This window comes from Colletes latitarsis, chromosome 2, assembly GCF_051014445.1.
Source record: "Colletes latitarsis isolate SP2378_abdomen chromosome 2, iyColLati1, whole genome shotgun sequence".
NCBI classification, from domain to species: Eukaryota; Metazoa; Arthropoda; class Insecta; order Hymenoptera; family Colletidae; genus Colletes; species Colletes latitarsis.
In genome coordinates, this window is record NC_135135.1 from 12450492 (window position 1) to 12469499 (window position 19008).

Sequence of the window (19008 nt, forward strand, 5' to 3'; positions counted from 1 at the left end):
GCGCTTTGACGGAACGAGTATAGAATATTAGATAAAGTTTTTAAAGGTACTTGTAATGGTATATTTTCGTAAAAAGGATGTGGAAATCTACCAGTGTACAATGTTTCAGTTAAGTCGGTGACCCGGAAGTCTTGCGCTCTCCGTGCGAGTGTTAAGGGATAAGACCGCTGATCAAACGCTTCGTCAAAACGCTTTCGCGCCTTTGCGTCGTCGTTCGTAATAGACACAGCGAAAAACTTTAACTAAACAAAACGGTCAGTGTCGAGGTCACTCCGCGTTAGAAGCGAGCAATGTCAAACTTGAAAACGTCCAATACTCGTAAACGAATGTAGCAACGATGTTTCTTAACGCTCCTACACGCCGTCAGCCTAACAGTTTTCATTACATCGAGCGTGCACGCTGTTTACAAGAACACGTCGATAACCGCCCAAGGCATACCCATACCCTGACGCAATTAACCAGCTGATTGCGTAAAAGCTAATCGAATGCACCTTGATTTCTGCGCAAGCTGGTGCTCCAGGAGCGGCCGGATCCGTACTGAATCCCTTCATGTCCGACTTCCCTTCCCTCGGTTCCCAGCCAACGCAGTCGAACGCAGCCGGTTTCGGTCTCTTCGAGCAGGGTGCCGCGGGCGCCGCGAACGCGTCGAGCGGCGGCGAGAGCCAGCAGCAATCGCAGTCCGGAGACCTGTTCAGTGCTGGCGGCCAGGCAGATCTCTTTGGGAGCGACTCTGCAGTGCTCAAGACCACGGAGGGAGCCGCCGGGGACGCTGCCGGCGAGACGACGTCCTCTGCGGCTCTGGCCTCCGGTAAGTCCACTGCCACGCCGCCTCCCAGACCGCCGCCTCCCGCGACAGCAACGAACGGTACACCCAGACCCTCATCTCCGACAGTTCACGGAGCGGCGGTCGGGAAAACTGGCACAGGAACGCCCGGTGCATCCGTCGCCGCCGCTCCTAGCAAGAGCGCGCTCGACGATTTGAACGATAGTATTCGTATGGCACTGGGCGGGTCTCCATCCCGACCGGCACCCGTCGCTCAACAACATCCAGCCGCGCAACAAGCACAGCAACCGCCAAAGGGCTTCGGCATGTTCGATATGGCCGCTAATATGTCTGCCACCGGGCAACCCGTTGTGCCTGGCGGACCGATGCCCGGCTACGGTATTCCCACCCAAGTCCCGGCGGGGTACGGTTCCCCGGCGAAGCAGCCGATCTCAGGTGACGGGAATGCATTAGATGGTTCTTCTGCTGTTTGCATGCGAGAGGAGTCGGTGATGCTCGGAGGCTTTACAGGGCTACGTACTCATGGTGACTCGCGTATCGTGTGACGTATTCGTACTTATCGCGATTGGCCATACCCCCTCAGGATTCTAGATCTAGGTCAGTGCTTTCCAAAGTAGGGTGGGCGATCCCTGAGAGCTATGTGAAAGAACAGTTTCAAAGGTCCTATGCCTAGGAGCTACTAGGAAGCAAAGTAAAAACGTTACTATGCTACTGGAGCTACTGGGAAGCAAAATAAAAACGTGCTTAGGGCACCGAGGGAAGGGGGTACCATAGAATGCTTTCAGTGCTGCCTGCTAGGTCCAAACGATTCTATCAATATTATTATAGTATTAAAGAGATCAACGATATATTTTTAATTTTGGAAGTTAAGTTAGTTTCGAAAGTAATGGTCTGTGTCTTTATGTAACTATCGAGTAAACCATTAAGTGCTGTAATCGGTAACAGTGTTTATTAAATATTAATGGCCCGTCAGTGAAGCAATTGAAGGGTGCATTGATCCAATTTTGGTTATACCATTCTGGGTGGTGTACAGTAGGGTATTTGCAGGGATTGAAAATGTTCTGAAAATAACTGTTTGAAACTGTTATAAATTATGCATTAGTTCATTCCCATAAGTCAGGTCGTTTTTTGACACTAACTTTAAGTATAAAATATTAGGTTGTCCCATGAATCTTTTTCGTTTTCTTACTATGCCTTAGGAGTACAGAATTTTGTACATGGTACAAAATCATTGAAGTATGTACAATATTGACAAAAGAGAGATAAACGAATAATTCGTAGTTGGTCTTACAATCACATGTACATACATGCATTTATGATCAACTTAACAATTTTCAAAACATAAACAGTTTGGAAATCACTGATCTAGATTATGTCCATGTAAAATAGTATCTTGGGAAATATCGTTACTTCTATTATATTTCGCTAGTGTATAATTAAAATTACTCCTGATGAATTTACTTGGATATCTTAAGAGGGCAGTGTACTGTTTTAGACCTGAACAAATTTTGTTTAATACATGAAGTGTATTCATTTTTAATTCGAAACGATACTTATTTTATCTGAAAGTATTGTATATAATATTTCATACATTCACTATTAAAATATGTAAGATTGGTTAGAATGTACATCTAGCATATGTGACTAATAATTTAATATATTTAATTAATAATCTGCCTACCACTGAACATATTAAGACCAATCGATTTAAATATTCTGTAAAATCGTTAATTTTTCGTATTTTGCAATACAAGGTACATTTCTAACACTATGTACTCTAACAGAATGTAAAAAAATTGATTTCTTAATTTGAAATTACAAGACTGCCCTCTTACAATGTATAGTAGACTGACTGTTAAAACAGTTCAGACTAGTTTGCACCTGATTCTGTAGAATGACGAGTGGAAGCTCTAGTATACTTTCGTTTTTGAATTAGAATAGTATTTTATTTAACACGTTCGTTATCATTGTTCAGGTGGAAAACCATGAAATTAAAAAGGAACAAAATCAGTAAATAAATGAACGTGAATGATGAACTTGTCATTATTTTAGTCATTGTACTTATGTAACTCATGGTAATGAACGTGTTAATTCCCAGATTAGCATTTCATCAATTTTTCACGAAGTTCTTTTCCGTCTGGTCATTGAATCGGGTGTGTAATACAGTAGGCATAAGATATCTTATTCATGCATTATAGTTATAGTTTAGATTTAGATATAGACTAATAACAGAAGGTTACCATGTTATAGTAGGGAAAAAGATTACGTTATCATAGAAGTACATACTCCAAGAAGTACAGCATCACTGATTCTGATTCACTCTTTATTTATTTAAGTAGAAACAGTTATAAACATTGGTATACGTTTACGTATTTACTTGTATTACCTCTAGCATGAGACTGTAGATTTGAAAAGAATATTGTACATTGTAGATCATTTACTCGTTGCTTTACAGTTTGATAAACGCATTCGCCACACATTTTTATATTTAATTTAGTATAACTGTTAATTGAAAATTTGCTTTCTTCTTGTATTTAATTCTTCGTGGCCCTATACTACAATTTGATCCGATATTGCCAGCGAAAACCTATTGGACTGCGAGGAATTAAATTTTCTCATATTGAATATACAAGGTGCGACCGAATAATATTTTTCAAGCAGTCAGGTGGGTGGGTGACTCCTTATGAAAAAATAAGAAAATCCTTTCATTTTCAAGTTTGAAAATACTAACTTTAATAGAGGAATCTTATTTACATTTTCTACACGAAGAATTAGCAATATTATTAAGCGTTGAGTGTTACTCGAGAATTAATAATTTTACACGATGATGAAGCGTGCTTTGTGGCAACCTGTCTGGAAACTTTCGTACACCATTGTATATATTTTTGTAGTATCACGGTATGTTATCATTTAGTTGATTACTCAACGAACTTTCTTCAAGATAATGTTATATATTCGCACTTTTGCACCTTTCTTACACGAAAAAGCATGGCGTCTTTACTACGATGCATATGGAGATTAAAGTATTCATGTGGTATCTTAGAAGATAGTTGATGTTTGCTCGGTTACTTGTAGTTTTTGTTATTTCGACACCTGTAAACACGTTCGTTGGTCGTAGTACACGCTTTGCGATGCAAAGTAGTTTGCTGTTCAAGATCCATGCTTTTTTTTTTCAAGTTACACAATTAATTTTTGTTTCTGCACCACTACGGGCGCGGAATTTTTGGTTGTCGCTTTTCGGGGCTTTGGCTGATGTAGATGTTGCTTAGGTTTTGACGGCATGGGTTCGGTGCTGATGCCTACCACTGTACCTGGAGATAATAATATTTCAGCAGCAGGACAGCAGCCGAACGCAACGTCCACTGGCAAAGTCTTGACCGGAGATTTGGACAGTAGTCTTGCTAGTCTTGCCCAGAATTTGACTATCAACAAGAGTGCGCAGCAACAAGTCAAGTGAGTGAACGTTTGCTCTCAAATACGTAAAACGGTATCGATATTTGTTTCTATCGTTACGAGCCAGTATCCTCAAGGTTTTCTGCACTCTGTCCAAGAGTTCAAGGTGGATTACATTATAGCAGTGGTGTCAAACTCTTACGAAAAGTGTTTCAGATATTTGATACCAAGGAGCATGTAGTACTCATGAAAATATACGGATTGGTATATATTGTACAGAAATGAGAAATTGGCTATCTGGTCTGAATTATAATCTCCTTCCTATACATTAGAGGTGTTCAAATATTTGAGAATACGATCTAAGGCTAAGTTTGAATTATTCGAACCACATCAGGTACTTGAATATTTAAGTAAAGTTAATTTATCCAAGTAAACTTGACTATACAGAGTATTCGGCCACTCCTGGGAAAAATTGTAATGGGGGATTTTAGAGGCCAAAATAAGACGAAAATCAAGAATACTAATTTGTTGATTGAGGCTTCGTTAAAAAGTTATTAACGTTTAAAGTTCCGTCCAAACTGAATTTTTTTCTAGAAAGTGGGTAGGATTTCGGGGGTAGGTCTATTCACCAAAAATTATTGCAATTGACCCCCGCAACCGGAAATAATTTTTCCAACATGATTTGAAATTTTTTTTTTCCGTCAAAAAATTTCACACTTTCTCGAATTTTTTTCTCGAAAATGAGTAGGAATTCAGGGGTATGTGTACTTACCAAAAATGATTGTAATTGAGCCCCACAACCGTAAATAATTTTTCCAGAATTATTTGAAACTTTTTGAAATTTCAGGGGAATCGGAATGTCAGGGTCAGACATTGTAGTTTCGGTAGAGAATTTTTTTCTCGAAAGTGCGTAGGATTTCGTGGGTATGTGTAATGACAAAAAATGATTGTAATCGACCTCCCTAGTTAAAAATAATTTTTTTAGAACGATTTGAAATATTATTTTTTGTCGAAAAATTTGTCCACCTTCCTGAATTTTTTTCTCCAAAGTGGGTAGAATTTCAGGAGTGTGTTTATTCACCAAAAATGATTGTAATTGTCCCCCGCAACCAAAAATAATTTTTTCGGAACGATTTGAAATTTTTTAATACATAAAAAACGTTAACTACGTGTCAAACTCATACGGAAAGTGTTTCAGACATTTGGTACCAAGTAGCATGTAGTACACATGAAAATAAGTAGCCGCGTGTTTGACATCACTGCATCGCGGTATTGAACAAGTTTCTGTAAAAAGTTAACGGACAGTGTTGTTGGCAAGATACTAATTTGATGTACTTTCAGGGGAATGCAGTGGAATTCGCCTAAAAATGCTGCCAAAACGGGTGGACCGGCCGGATGGACACCTCAGCCTATGGCGGCTACAACGGGCGCTGGTTATCGTCCAATGGTGAGTGGATTATCGCGCGGGTTATCTCTCTAGCATTGAGTTACAATCAGCACGTTGTTCTTGATCGTAACAGCACTCTCCCTTTAAGACAATATTGTTCTCGCGTGCCCCCTAATGTCACTTGTTTCATATTACGTGTCGATATCTTTATCTATTTACTATTTTCATTCAGTCATTATCAGCATGCTATTTTTATCGGATTACTGTTTACTATAAACTATTATCATCGTTTACAGAGACACGATAATCGTTACGCTTGTACTGTTTTTGTTTGCGGCGACAGAGCGTTTAAAAAGGAAACGCGCGAACCATACATAATACACGAAGTTGCGAAGAGTCAACGAGCAAGTTTAATGACAAAAATAAATCAACGAGGAGTCTCGTGATAGTTTTTCTTTATCAAATAATACTTTCACGACCTTAGGTTAAACGTGAATCAGTATACGACTTAGCACGCTTGCTTTATCGCTCATTAAGCTTCTAAAACATACAATTCACAGATCGACACTTTTACTCTTCTCGATACGGCGGTTCACTCGGTTGTCACGTTGTACAGATTGCAGAATGTCACAGAAAACGGTAATACACGGCGGTCGACAGTCGACGACCAATATTGAGATTGTAGAATTTGAAGGAAATGAAAATAATTACAAGAACAGCTTAACCCCTTCGGTCATGCAGTGTACAGTTTTATAGTTGCTTGACAACTAAAGTTTCTTACAAGATATGTTTTTACGTGTCTGAGGAGTCTCAAATACATAATTATTTACTTCATAAACAGTAGGAATTTCCTTCAAATATTGTCTGGTATTTTAATGTCAAATTAATATTTGTACACTGTCTAGAATCCCAATTTTTACCTCAAAATTTTAAACTAATTTAATATTTTGTAGGATGTCTTTCTCGACGAATTCTTTCAAGCGTTGAGGCTTTCAATAATCTGCGTCCATAGTGAATAATAGAAATATTCGGACAGTATAACACATTAGACTTTGACGCTGTATATCTCAGTTAATTATCTGAGAAACGAACGAGTAATTATTTCATCAAATGTCCTGTTTATTATATTTTACAAATACGTTTACTTATTTAATTAATTATACTGAAAATGTTCGAGTACTTGCTCCGCTTATTAGTTCGTTTGAAAGTAGTGTTCGATCAATTTTTCAGAAATTGTTCAGTTGAAACGCGAAGTAATATTTATGGACGTGTTTAGATTTAGAGGGATTCGATGGTAGAAGATACAGCTGACGTCGCGTTGGAGAAAAAATATCGACGAAATTATATTAAGCGAACGGTAAAAGGGGTTGGTGGATCAGTGATTGTCTGGGGTGCAATGTCTATAAATGGTGGTTGGCCCACTTCGCCAAATAGAAGGAATTATGGATCGACATACAGTGGAACCTCGATTAACTGGCTCAATCGGGACCGAGGCAGCTCGGATAAATTGAAACCCAGGGGGACAAACTTAAAATACAGTTTATACAGGGTGTTCAGTCACCCCTAGGAAAAATTTTAATGGGAGATTCTAGAGGCCAAAATTAGACGAAAAACAAAAATACTAATGTGTTGATTGAGGCTTTGTTAAAAAGTTAGAGAAACGTTTCCGGCCACAGAGTATATTTTCGGTAAGGAATTTTTTTCTCAAAAATGCGTAGGATTTCGGGGGTACATATAAGAACCAAATATGCTTGTAATTGACCCCTGCAATTGCAAATAATTTTTCCAAAACGATTTGAAATTTTTTTTTTCGCCGAAGAATTTAGGCACCTACACCCTGGTCAGTTTTTCTTAAAAGTTCGTTTTTGATTTTTAATAAATTTGGTTGGCACTCTACAGAAAAGTTGTCTAATACTTTTTTGTAGGTATCCATAGGCTCTACTTCAGAAAAAAGTTTCATTTAAATATATTCATTATTATAGGAGTTATGGCTGTTTGAAAATTGGATCATTTTTATGGGGTTTTTCTCACTTTACGGGGTCAAGGAACAACTTTTCGAATATTTTTGGAATTTCTACATATTCTTCATCAAAATACGCGTAGTTTGCTTTTTTAAACATTAAAATCGTCCAATCCGTTCAGGAGTTATGGTGTTTTAAAGATACGCATGAAATTTCGGGGAACGATTTCTGGCCTGAAATTAGATTTTCGCTAAGGAATTTTTTTCTCAACAATGCGTAGGATTTCGAGGGTATGTCTCTTCACCAAAAATGATTGTAATTGACCCTCGTAACCGAAAATAATTTTTTTAAAACGATTTGAAACTTTTGAATTTCGCCGAATTTTAGGGGAATCATCATTCATGGTCAGACATTGTATTTTCAGTATAGAATTTTTTTCTCGAAAGTACGTAGGATTTTGTGGGTATCTGTAATGACAAAAGATGATTGTAATTGACCCCCCTAGTTAAAAATAATTTTTTTAGAACGATTTGAAATTTTTTAATTTAATGTTTTAATAACTTTTTAATGAAGCCTCAATCAACAAATTGATATTTTTGATTTTCGTCTTATTTTGGCCTCTAGAATCTCTCATTAAAATTTTTCCCAGGGCTGGTCGAACACCCTGTATATAAAACAGTCATTTTATTCCGTCAGACTTAATTTGTAATTATCATAGCCTGATCGATCGTTTGAAACATAGGTAGTACATATTATCACTTGCTCTATAAGACTGGAAGTGTACATTTAAACTTTTACTCGTAACTATATGTTATTTATTACATACTGTTTATATATGTATTATTTATATTTTGTAAAAGTACAATAATATATTAATTTTAATTTTAGCTTCTAAAATCGCGTACTTGGAGGGACAATTGATTCATTATTCTTGTGTGCTGAAAATCATATTCTTATCTCGATAAATGATAAATCGTGATCGAAAGGGTTAATGTTACAATTTGTTGTTTGACACTGGATGTTGTAATTGTAAAAGAATGTATAGGAAAGGCAAACGATTTCGTAGACCATCGACCGCCTGTAATTCTATGCGAAGGACATTTCAAAATGGTGTCCTGTACAGAGCACCGCTAGACTAGTACATATGAATTTTCTAATCCCCTTTAGTATGAAATGTATCGTGCGAATTAGAGTTAGAATATATACCAAAGGTGATTGTTAATCGGCACACTTAGTTGTACAATGCATGCATGGCATACGGCATGCTACCGGCTGTTGCAGGGTCAAGGAATGACGCAACTTCCTCCAACTACCCTGGGCTTCCCTCCCCACTCCGCGCCATTGGTAAGTTCTCTATTTTATGTAAAACGATGAAAGATAATGACCGAAATAAACGTGTCGCTTGGTCGAATGACTGATTTCACATTGCCACGTGTACGAAATATCGTAACTAACCGATTATGCATTATCATGCGGTGAAATTAGTCAAAGAACATGTTTTCTTCCACTGTGATATAGTTTCTCTGAATGTCGTTTTATCGAGGCAAGTAAGTGGTGTTAGTTCGGAGCAACACGTTTAGTAAAATTTAATAGCCGTCTACGGTCCACTGTGAAATTGAAATTTCCACTGTCATGTCGCATCCTGGTTCTCCCGCTTTCGCATTAATTTGTATATTTGATGCACACGTATGTTTGGTTTAAACTAGTTCTCCTAGTCAACTAGACTCTGTGTCTCCTTGTGTGTTAGTGGAACATTGCACATGAAATACGTTATCGCCGATATCGTATAATACGATCGGTAATGTTTGTACATAGATATGTAAATACGTTACACCGCGGTTGCAGCGGCCATTTTTCTTTCGTGTACTTTAAATGTTTGTTATATTAATCGTAACCACACGATAGTCCACCTCGAACCAAAGTGAATCCGAATACTCGTTGAGAATACATAAAGCTTACTACATTAAACACTTGCACATTTCTATTTGGTCCGATGTAAATGGTCAGTCCTTGGAACGAAACAATACCAAAGAAGAAAACATGAAACCAGGTGGACTCCAAATGGTAAACGTTCCAGAAGTACAGGCTGGATCTGATCGGGCGGCTTTCTGGTGTCCCTAGGGAATGCAAGGCGTGCCAATGGGCATGAGGCCAATGATGAGCACAATGCCTGGTGGTCCTGGCGGCATGATGGTTGCGGTAGGAGGTGCCCCAATGATGATGCCCAACGCGAATCCCATGATGGGTGCTAATCTTCAACAGCAACAGCAACCGCAGCAGCAGCAGCAGCAACAACAACAACAACAACAACCCCAGGCTGCTGCACAGCCACAAAATAACGCAGTTCAACTAGATCCGTTCGGTGCTCTGTGAAGAGATTAGGTATCTATTCGCTTCCCCCTGTAATAGAGGAAATTATCAGTGGCAAAACTGCGGGCCTCTGTTGGTTCAAGTAACTAGAAATTATGGATGTTGATACAATCCATGAAATTTCAATAGTCCCATGGAAAATTTTGTTTATAATATTGAAGAATACCTAGAGAGTGAAATACGTTCAGGTTAGAAACATAGTACTGGGTTGATTACAAAGTCAGATGTATAATTGGCACTGTCTGGTATATATTGTGCAGAAATGAGAAATTGGCTATCTGATCTGAGTCATGTTATAATCTCCTTCCTATACACTAGAGATGTTCACACATTTGAGAACACAATCTGAGGCTAAGTTTAAATTATTCGAACCACATCAGGTACTTGAATGTTCAAGTTAATTTATCCAAATAAACTTGACTATACAGAGTATTTGGCCACCCTTGGGAAAAATTGTAACGGGAGATTCTAGAGGTCAAAATAAGACGGAAATCAAGAATAGTAATTTGTTGATGGAGGCTTCGTTAAAAAGTTATTAACGTTTAAAGTTACGTCTGTACTGAATTTTTTTCTTGAAAGTGGGTAGGATTTCGGGGGTAGGTCTATTCACCAAAAATTATTGCAATTGACCCCCGCAACCAAAAATAATTTTTCCAACACGATTTGAAATTTTTTAATTTTGTCGAAAAGTTTCACACCTTCTCGAATTTTTTTCTCAAAAGTGGGTAGGAATTCAGGGGTATGTGTACTCACCAAAAATGATTGTAATTGAGCCTCACAACCGTAAATAATTTTTTCAGAATTATTTGAAGCTTTTTGAAATTTCAGGGGAATCGGAATATCAGGGTCAGACATTGTAATTTCGGTAAAGAATTTTTTTCTTGAAAGTACGTAGGATTTTATGGGTATGTGTAATGACAAAAAATGATTGTAATTGACCCCCCTAGTTAAAAATAATTTTTTTAGAACGATTTGAAATATGTTTTTTTGTCGAAAAATTTATCCACCTTCCTGAATTTTTTTCTCCAAAATGGGTAGGATTTCAGGGGTATGTCTATTCACCAAAAATGATTGTAATTGATCCCCGCAACCAAAAATAATTTTTTCAGAACGATTTGAAATTTTTTAATTTAATATTTTAATAACTTTTTAACTTAGCCTCAGTCAAGAAATTGATATTCTTGATTTTCGTCTCATTTTGGTCTCTCGAATCTCCCATTAAAGTTTTTCTCAGGGGTAGCCGAACACCCTATATATTCTTTCTTAATTGCAATATCACATTTTAATCATAAAGTTTACTTGAATAAGATTTGGATAAACTTGGTTAAAAGTCATGAATTCTGACTCTGTTTTAATAATTAAAATTATGAATTATATTATTAGAAGATAAATTTAATAGATAGTGTTTTGCAATATTTTTTCTAGTAAATTATGTTGATTTATAGATAAAAAAAGGACTCTCAGTGCACGGTTGATTTTCTTGGAGTTAATCGTAGACTCCATTGTGAAATTTCTTTAAAAAAAAAAATCGCTTGATCGTCTAAGGGGTAATTAAGAAGATCGACATTGCGGTTACGTTTCTCTATCGAGGATCCAATTGATATTTCGAAAGTTTAAACCAAGCGACCCGATTTCCTATGGATTACTACCTTTTCAAAATGCACAGATATGGTTGACGTTCAGTTTTTGATTAATTCCCTTGTATGCGAGACACATGTTGTACCTAACGATGCACAATTCTATTCAGAGTCTCTAATATACTCATCTACTAATAGCACCAGTTTCTAATTAACGCAATGAATCTGCACCCTGAATGATGACATTTATTTCGCAAGGGTAAAAATAAGCATGGTGATTCGTCGAATCAATATCGGGCACAAATGTTTCTCAACCCCCTCCGCGACTATGAAAATATCTCGCGACCTGATTCTATTCATACGACTGTTAACGATCGAAATAATCGAAGATAATTGAACTCCTACATTATGTATATTTTATATACCTTTGAAGACCTGATATTTTGCAGGCTTCTAGATTCACGTGTACGACAATCGTAACCGAATTTATAGCCATACATGGCCAGTTAGATATGAAAAAAAAAATTAGTTTAAAATTTGTAAAAATCGCTAGTCAAATATATTCTAGTAATGGATAACTTCTATGCTTACTACTTCGCCATGGTTATCTTAAAAATTGTGAAAATTAAAAAAAATAGATTTTTAAAAATTGTCCACTTATTTTGTTCATAATTGAATCTACAAGCCTGCAAAGGTGTCGTTAAAATCGACGAAGATCAGGTTCGTCGTTCTGCTTGTTAGACTCTTAGGGCGTTCATCACCGAAAGCCATCGGATGCTAATGTTAAACTTCGGTCGAGGGTGCCTCCGAATCCCGTTTAGTCGATAGTCCGAAACACGTTAATCGGTGGCCGTTTGTTTCAGGAGTTCGGATTGGAACCGAGCGGACGAAGCACCAACTCTGTAAATACCGTGTAATATGCCTAGAAAATGTGCCCTGCTTGCTCTCGTTATTCTACGTAATCCGTAAGGATCCGGCCCCGTGTCCGCGAAGTCTGCTAATTGGATCGTCCTCCGAGGAACGGGACGGCGATGACGGGTCATCCGTTAATATTTCTACTGCTGATCGAGTATAATCGCATATACGGGTTTTACTCACTTTTACGGCGGTTGCCTTAAAGGAGATACGCGTAGTCTCAGAGTATACACACACGATTCTACGTGGCGACTAAAGCAAGATAAATAGAGAGAGAGAGAGAGAGAGAAAAGAGAGAGAAAGTTTAGAGAACGAGTTAGAAACAAGCCGTATTGCGTTTAGAATTCCATGAGCGTGGATGCGACTATTCCGTAAGAGTTGACTGTGATAGTATTGCATCGACATTGTAGCGTTTTCCAGTTAATCCCGGGATGGGGGGTGACACCGATTGTAATAGGAGAGAATGTGCGTATAAAAGAGAAAAAGAGAATGAGAGTATGGGGTATGCATGGGAGAGAGCGCGAAAGAGAAAGTCATAAACGGCGGCCAGGAAGAAATTTTTTTCTTTTTTCGTAGCAAAAGTAGAGAGTTTAAGTAGTAGTAAACCACAAGCTTTATACATACTGGAAAGGTGTCGAGTAAACGAAGCGTCTCCGTACGATGAGACGCGCGTTGACCGGTTCGTCATGATTCTAAACGTACATACGTCGAGGAAATTATATATATATATAGTTGGCTGATGCATGTATCCATATTATTGTAAAATTTGCGTACACCGCGTGTACGAATTCGCGCGAAAGATACAACGTTGAAGATATAAATATCTAACAAAAAAAAAAAAAAAATTATATATATAAATATATATAAATAAATGTATATGTATATGGCGTAATCCTAAACTGGCGCACCCGTGTTGCTCTCCACGTTTCATTTCCGTACTCTTTAAGGTGTATTTTTTGATTTCGACTCAGGGCGCTGAAGCAGTTACGACGTATCCTTTGTTAAAGTATTAAATACTATATGATATACGCGACATCATACATACATACATACATACATACATACGTACATGCATACATACATACGTACATGCATACATAAATACATACACACGCGTGCGTGCGCGATTATATATATACACACACATATTATACATATACAATATACATATATATAGGTAGAGCGTGCATGTGAGCGAGATCGAGTGAAAGATGAATGGAATATTAGTTTGGTCTCACTAATGTTCTCTATCCGTATACCGTTCCGAATTGTCTTAATTAGGTAATTAAACGAACTATGTACACAAGTTAAGATTATGATACTCATATGATTATTATGAATGTAATATCGCGAGTCTACGATTCAGTATGGTACTATTAATATAGTCAATAATTCCTGTTCTAAGGTCTAATTCGGGATTCGTTTCGTCCCTCGGCAGATGCAGATACCTCCACGAAGAATTGTTCGCTGTTCGCCGAGTGTCGTTTATTTTCGTCCGAAGGCTGCACCGAATCCTAACCGGGAGACCAATTGCACCAACATTTTTATCTTGTTTTCCGTGGCGTTGTAAAACCCCCCCACGCTTTGTGGTTGATTTGAACGGTATTCGTGAGAGTAAGTCGTGTACAGTGACAGGGAGAGCCAAGAGAAATCGGATTTGAAGCGAGAATGTTTTGGTCGTGTTGTTTTGACTGTTGCGGGTTGCGATCATCAATGAAACTCTCAGTGTACTTGACAGGTTCTTCGTGCTCGTTAACCAGTTAACTGTGGCGATCTCTCTGCAAAGCGCCCACCAGTGTGTGTCGCGATAATCAAGCGATGACGGGTATAGTCGTCAAACACAGAGTAAGTGGAGCTGTTGCAATATTCGGTCAAAACGACGACTTTATTTTAGAAATTGAACAATTTTATTACTAATATTTACACAGTTGCTCAACGTGAACATATATTCATACATAATGAACGGAAAACTTAGAAAAAAAAATCAAATATTTATAGAAGTTAAAAATCACCGCAGATGGAGGATCTAATATACTTTTTTTTTTTTTTGGTTTTGATACATCAAGATAAAAATCGGGATAATCAAAGATGATGAATCCAACTCAAATTATTTATAATTTTCATTTGTTTGTTTCATTTCGTCTTGACCTCTAAACATTTTAAACATATTAAAATTTACGAATATAATTTAGCTTTCGCCAGAATTGCAATTTAAATATCAAATTGCAACAAAATCTTACGCATGACGGATATAATCGTCATGACACAAAATTCTGCCACATCTCCATGACGGATATAGTCGTCAAACACACTTAACTGGTTAAGCCACTTTGAAGTATAGGGAATTTTAAAAAATACCAGTGAGCGACGTGGGCACACAAACTACATAAAACAGGCGCAAATGAGTTTGTAAGAAAATTTTGTTGTTAAGTCCTATTCAGGAATCCAGCTTCGTTATATATTAGATCGTCTGGAAAGTTCGTATCGCTTCCATGCGTTCAATCGAGGTCCATATTTCTCACCTTGTATCTTATTTTACGTTCAAGTATAGCCTTCATCTTGTTCGATAATCTTTTCCCATTTCTTTGGTGATTTCAATGCGGGGGAATAAGGTGGATGTTATCAAATTTCCCAGCCAAAGCCGTGCAATTTTTTTTACACGATTCCGATTCATGAATTGTGGGCGTTGATTAGTTTTTAGGAGTTCACAATAAACAACACCTCAGTAATCTCATCAAACCAATTGAGGCATTTCATTTGTTTTGCACCAACTCTCTTTCCTTTTTGAATTCTCAAATAAAATCCACTTCTCATCTCTAGTCATAACTCGTTTAAAAAATGGTGTAGTTTTGGTTTCATTCCAAGTATTTTCAGACTGCCATTTGAGATTTTACACATTTCAATTAGAATTCACTAATGAACGGATAACATTGTCGTCTACGATAGATGGTCGTTCTTCATCTTCTCAGCAATGATTTCCTCGTCTAAAATCACTTTCTATAAGTGCAACGAGTATTACACTTTCCATATACACTATAAATGCTTCTTGCATTACTCAGGTAAAAAGATAATAAATTCGCTATGCCTGAAACAGCACAAACTTTCCGGACGAATTAATACAAATCGAACTCGACTATTTAAAACGCTTCCTTATTGTTAGAATGATTGGTCCGTAGTAAAACTTTGTAATAACAGTACAGAGAATCTTATTCCTCTGGATGAGATGACGATTTTTGTGAATTTTCGCTCGAGTCAAAAACGAATAAACAAGAGAAATGCGAAGAACGATGAACGTAGTAGATGACAATGGTTAGAGGCGATTCGTCGAGTCAGTTATTTCTATTTAACGCTGCCAGTTAATTGTTGGAACTTGTTCATCGAGATCGCAATTCCGCTTGTTCGAGCAAAGAGAATCCCAGGATGAGGAAGAACGAATCGATGAGAATGCGAGAAAGTGTTGTTTGAAGCGTTGGACTCAAAGAAGTCAGGGGTGCGTAACCTAGTTTCACATCGGACCATGAGAATCCATACCGTGGATCAAGAAGGTACAAATTACACCAGAATCCAACGGAACTTATTCTAAAAGAGGCAACAAACAATACGAATTGTAATAACGATAATTAAACTCTTATTGTTCTTCGAGCGATTCTCTTTATTGAGCGTAGCGCCCACGAGTTGTTCCCAAATTTTTCCACCGTCGTTATTCGAGGGATTCGTGCACCCCTGATGCGAAAGTCCGTGTTTGCAACTTACTTAGCTTAGCTGTCTTTGTATAATACGGTTCTAGGACTTGGCGAGAGCAACGGCCATAGGAGACTAGATCATAAATTACATGTTCAATTAACGACTACGGATCACGCGAGAAACTGATCACCATTAAGTTTAAGAGAGTGGTACCCGAATCTGTGCACCATCAAAAGCTGAAGATGTCCTGTCAATATATCAAAGTCATTAGTTTTTATCTGTTTTAGTTAACGAGTAGAAACATCGTTGATCGGGACTGCTTGAAGGAGAAGAATATTTGAAGTTGAATGGGGTTCCGAATTGATAAGGTTCTATTATTGGAACAGCTTGATTGTTAACGCTTTACAAAATGTCCATGTTGGGGTGTAAAAGTTAGCTTCTCGGTTTTATTTTAGGGAAGAGACGGTATTAATTCAGTAGTATGGGCTATAAGAGCAGTTCCATGCAGAGATATATTACTTTAAAGAAGTCAAAGTTATAAAAGAAAAACAATCGTAGTTCATAAATACGCTAGTAGAAATTTTAATTGTCGCGGTTTGAATTAATGGGGATTTCACTATGCACAAAAAATCAAAGGATAGTGACATAGCAGAACCTCGTTAATTCGGACTCACCGAGTTGTCCAGATTAACAAGATTGCACTGAATTAGCAACAAAGGGGAAAGCTAAAATGTTGTATCTTGAAATTGTAAGTCTCGTCAGGCTCGACAACGCGGAACAAACGCTTCTTTATACCTCACATATTTCACTTTTCGTTCTGAGAAAGTCAGGTGATTGTTGATAATGATGGTGATCGTCGTGTATCGTCGGACGCGTTCAAACGATATTCAAAATTCCAAAGCAACAAACGTCTGTGTAAACTTACTGGTGATCGAGTGTAACAGGACAATATTACATATACATATATAAACGCATATTTTATCGAGAATCATAGAGCAGTAGCAATCTATGTAACTCTCCCCTGTAAGCTAGCGAAAGACAACACAATATTTAGAAACAAAAAAAAAAAAAATACGAATGCTATATGAAATCTTTCGTCGACCATTAATACGTTCAGTGCCACGAAGGATCTTGAGAATCCTTCTAGCTTCACCTTTACCATTGTAACGCCTTCATTCTCATCTAAATGGTTTGAGCCCTGAACTTATTGTTAGATCACGACCGCCCGTGTGTTTCGATCTTTCAACCAGTACGATATGAAAATCAAAATGATCTACACTGTTCTTTAAGACTGTTCAAAATAATTAGAGGATTATCTGTCCGAATAATTTCAACGCTCTGCAAGGTATAAGTTCGTAAGTTGGATATTAAGTGGTCGTATACAGTGTTTGGTTGAATTTTTTAGAATTGTTCGGAGACATTGATCTTCTAACTATATCGAGCAACGTCGCAGTCTGTTATTTATTGGAAACGTTTGTAGTTCCGCAACAATTTAGTCCAGAACGAAGAACATGTACAGTGATACATGTACTTAGTAAGATAAATTATACGTTTCAGCTCTTTTGTTCTGTCCGGGTCGAATCAATCCCATTTAATCGGTTGGGAATTAATGTTAACACATTACCGGCAAATGGCGTATAGCAATATTATTAAATTTAAAATACAAATACATATACAAATTGTACAATATAAATAGTATACAGATTACTTGAAATAACGAAGTAATTATCGAGTACTTTTTTAAAGGTCGTTAACATCTAATAGAAATAAGTTTATGCAATGGTATACGACAAAATTCGAAAATATATCAAGTATACTTATTCTCTTTATTGGCAAAGTATATTCCAGCTACATCTGCTTACAGATATAATAATACCATCATCTTCTAATTCCCTATTACGTGTGTCAAAATTGCTTTCGTCCGTGCAATCTGATATATTACCATTGCAACTTTGGAATCACTTACTTTTAATTACTTAAAAAAGTGTATTTCCAAAGGCTGAAATGGCGACTGAGAAATAGGACAAAATAGGTTGGTAATGTGTTAACAATAACTGTAGCTTATTCGAAGAACAAACAAGATTAACAATCTGTAAAGTCGCTAAGCGTTTAGCGGAAATATTTTGTTTAACGAGAAAGTAACGCGAGATTAAATAAACCCGATCGACTCGATATCTGTAGTCTAGAGTCTAATAGAGGATGGAGAAATAGCTATTTTTTCGGATCACGATATGAAGTCCTAGGATGCCATATTATCTTGTTTTTTTTCGTTCTACCTTCCTTCTGTCAGGACGTCTCTCTCTTTAATGGTAGTCCTACGTGTGTGAAGTTCAACGGGAAGGTGTACACCTGTAATATTAGTCGAGACGCTATTATTTACGGTTTACTTTGTATTAATTGTCATTGATATCATTATGCGCTACGAATATGTTGTATGATTATTATGTAACACATGAATGGCGTTTAATAGAGTATTTATTGAAATTATTCTCAATTCTCTTCTTGCAGAAGAAACGTCGGGGCTGTAATATTTTCAGTTACGTCTTAAACTTCCTGTTCTCTCTTCTTTCTAAGTATAATCTTAAATTACTTACCGTACAATTCTAAGGTTTCCTTTTCTTAGTCGAAGACTATCGCACAGACCATTTCAATAGTTTAACTGTTCCTTTGCTACGAAGGATTGGAGTTTGGAAATCTTGCTCGACGCTTACCACGGTATTCGAAAATGTATCGCTGTATATTTTTATTCATAACAATGTTAACGAATTGATTGTTCGTTATTGTATAAAAACGATCATTGTAGTTTGTAGAAAAGTGTATTTTATTTATTTCAGTCAGATAATTTTTTACATAATAGGCGATAAAGTAGTAGAGAGCTGATGAAAGGGTATAGCCAAATAAGGGGGTCAAATGTGCCCTTGAACGAAGACAATTTGA

At 37.2% G+C, this 19008-nt stretch overlaps 1 protein-coding gene across 24 annotated transcripts in view; it reads left to right on the forward strand.

Moving 5' to 3' along the window:
- Lap (phosphatidylinositol-binding clathrin assembly protein lap) overlaps positions 1-18558 on the forward strand; it is a 65421-nt gene extending 46863 nt beyond the window's left edge. For 7 of the 24 annotated variants that reach the window (XM_076783337.1, XM_076783341.1, XM_076783339.1 and 4 more), the window contains 6 exons: positions 509-1219; positions 4054-4237; positions 5519-5624; positions 8807-8869; positions 9647-9907; positions 12336-18558. In XM_076783337.1, the coding sequence (XP_076639452.1) occupies positions 509-1219; positions 4054-4237; positions 5519-5624; positions 8807-8869; positions 9647-9898 (1316 nt within the window). In that variant the 3' untranslated portion in view covers positions 9899-9907; positions 12336-18558. The remainder of the gene's footprint in view (positions 1-508; positions 1220-4053; positions 4238-5518; positions 5625-8806; positions 8870-9646; positions 9908-12335) is intronic. The other 17 variants (XM_076783350.1, XM_076783352.1, XM_076783351.1 and 14 more) reach the window with 8 other exon arrangements.
- Positions 18559-19008: the final 450 nt, after the last annotated feature.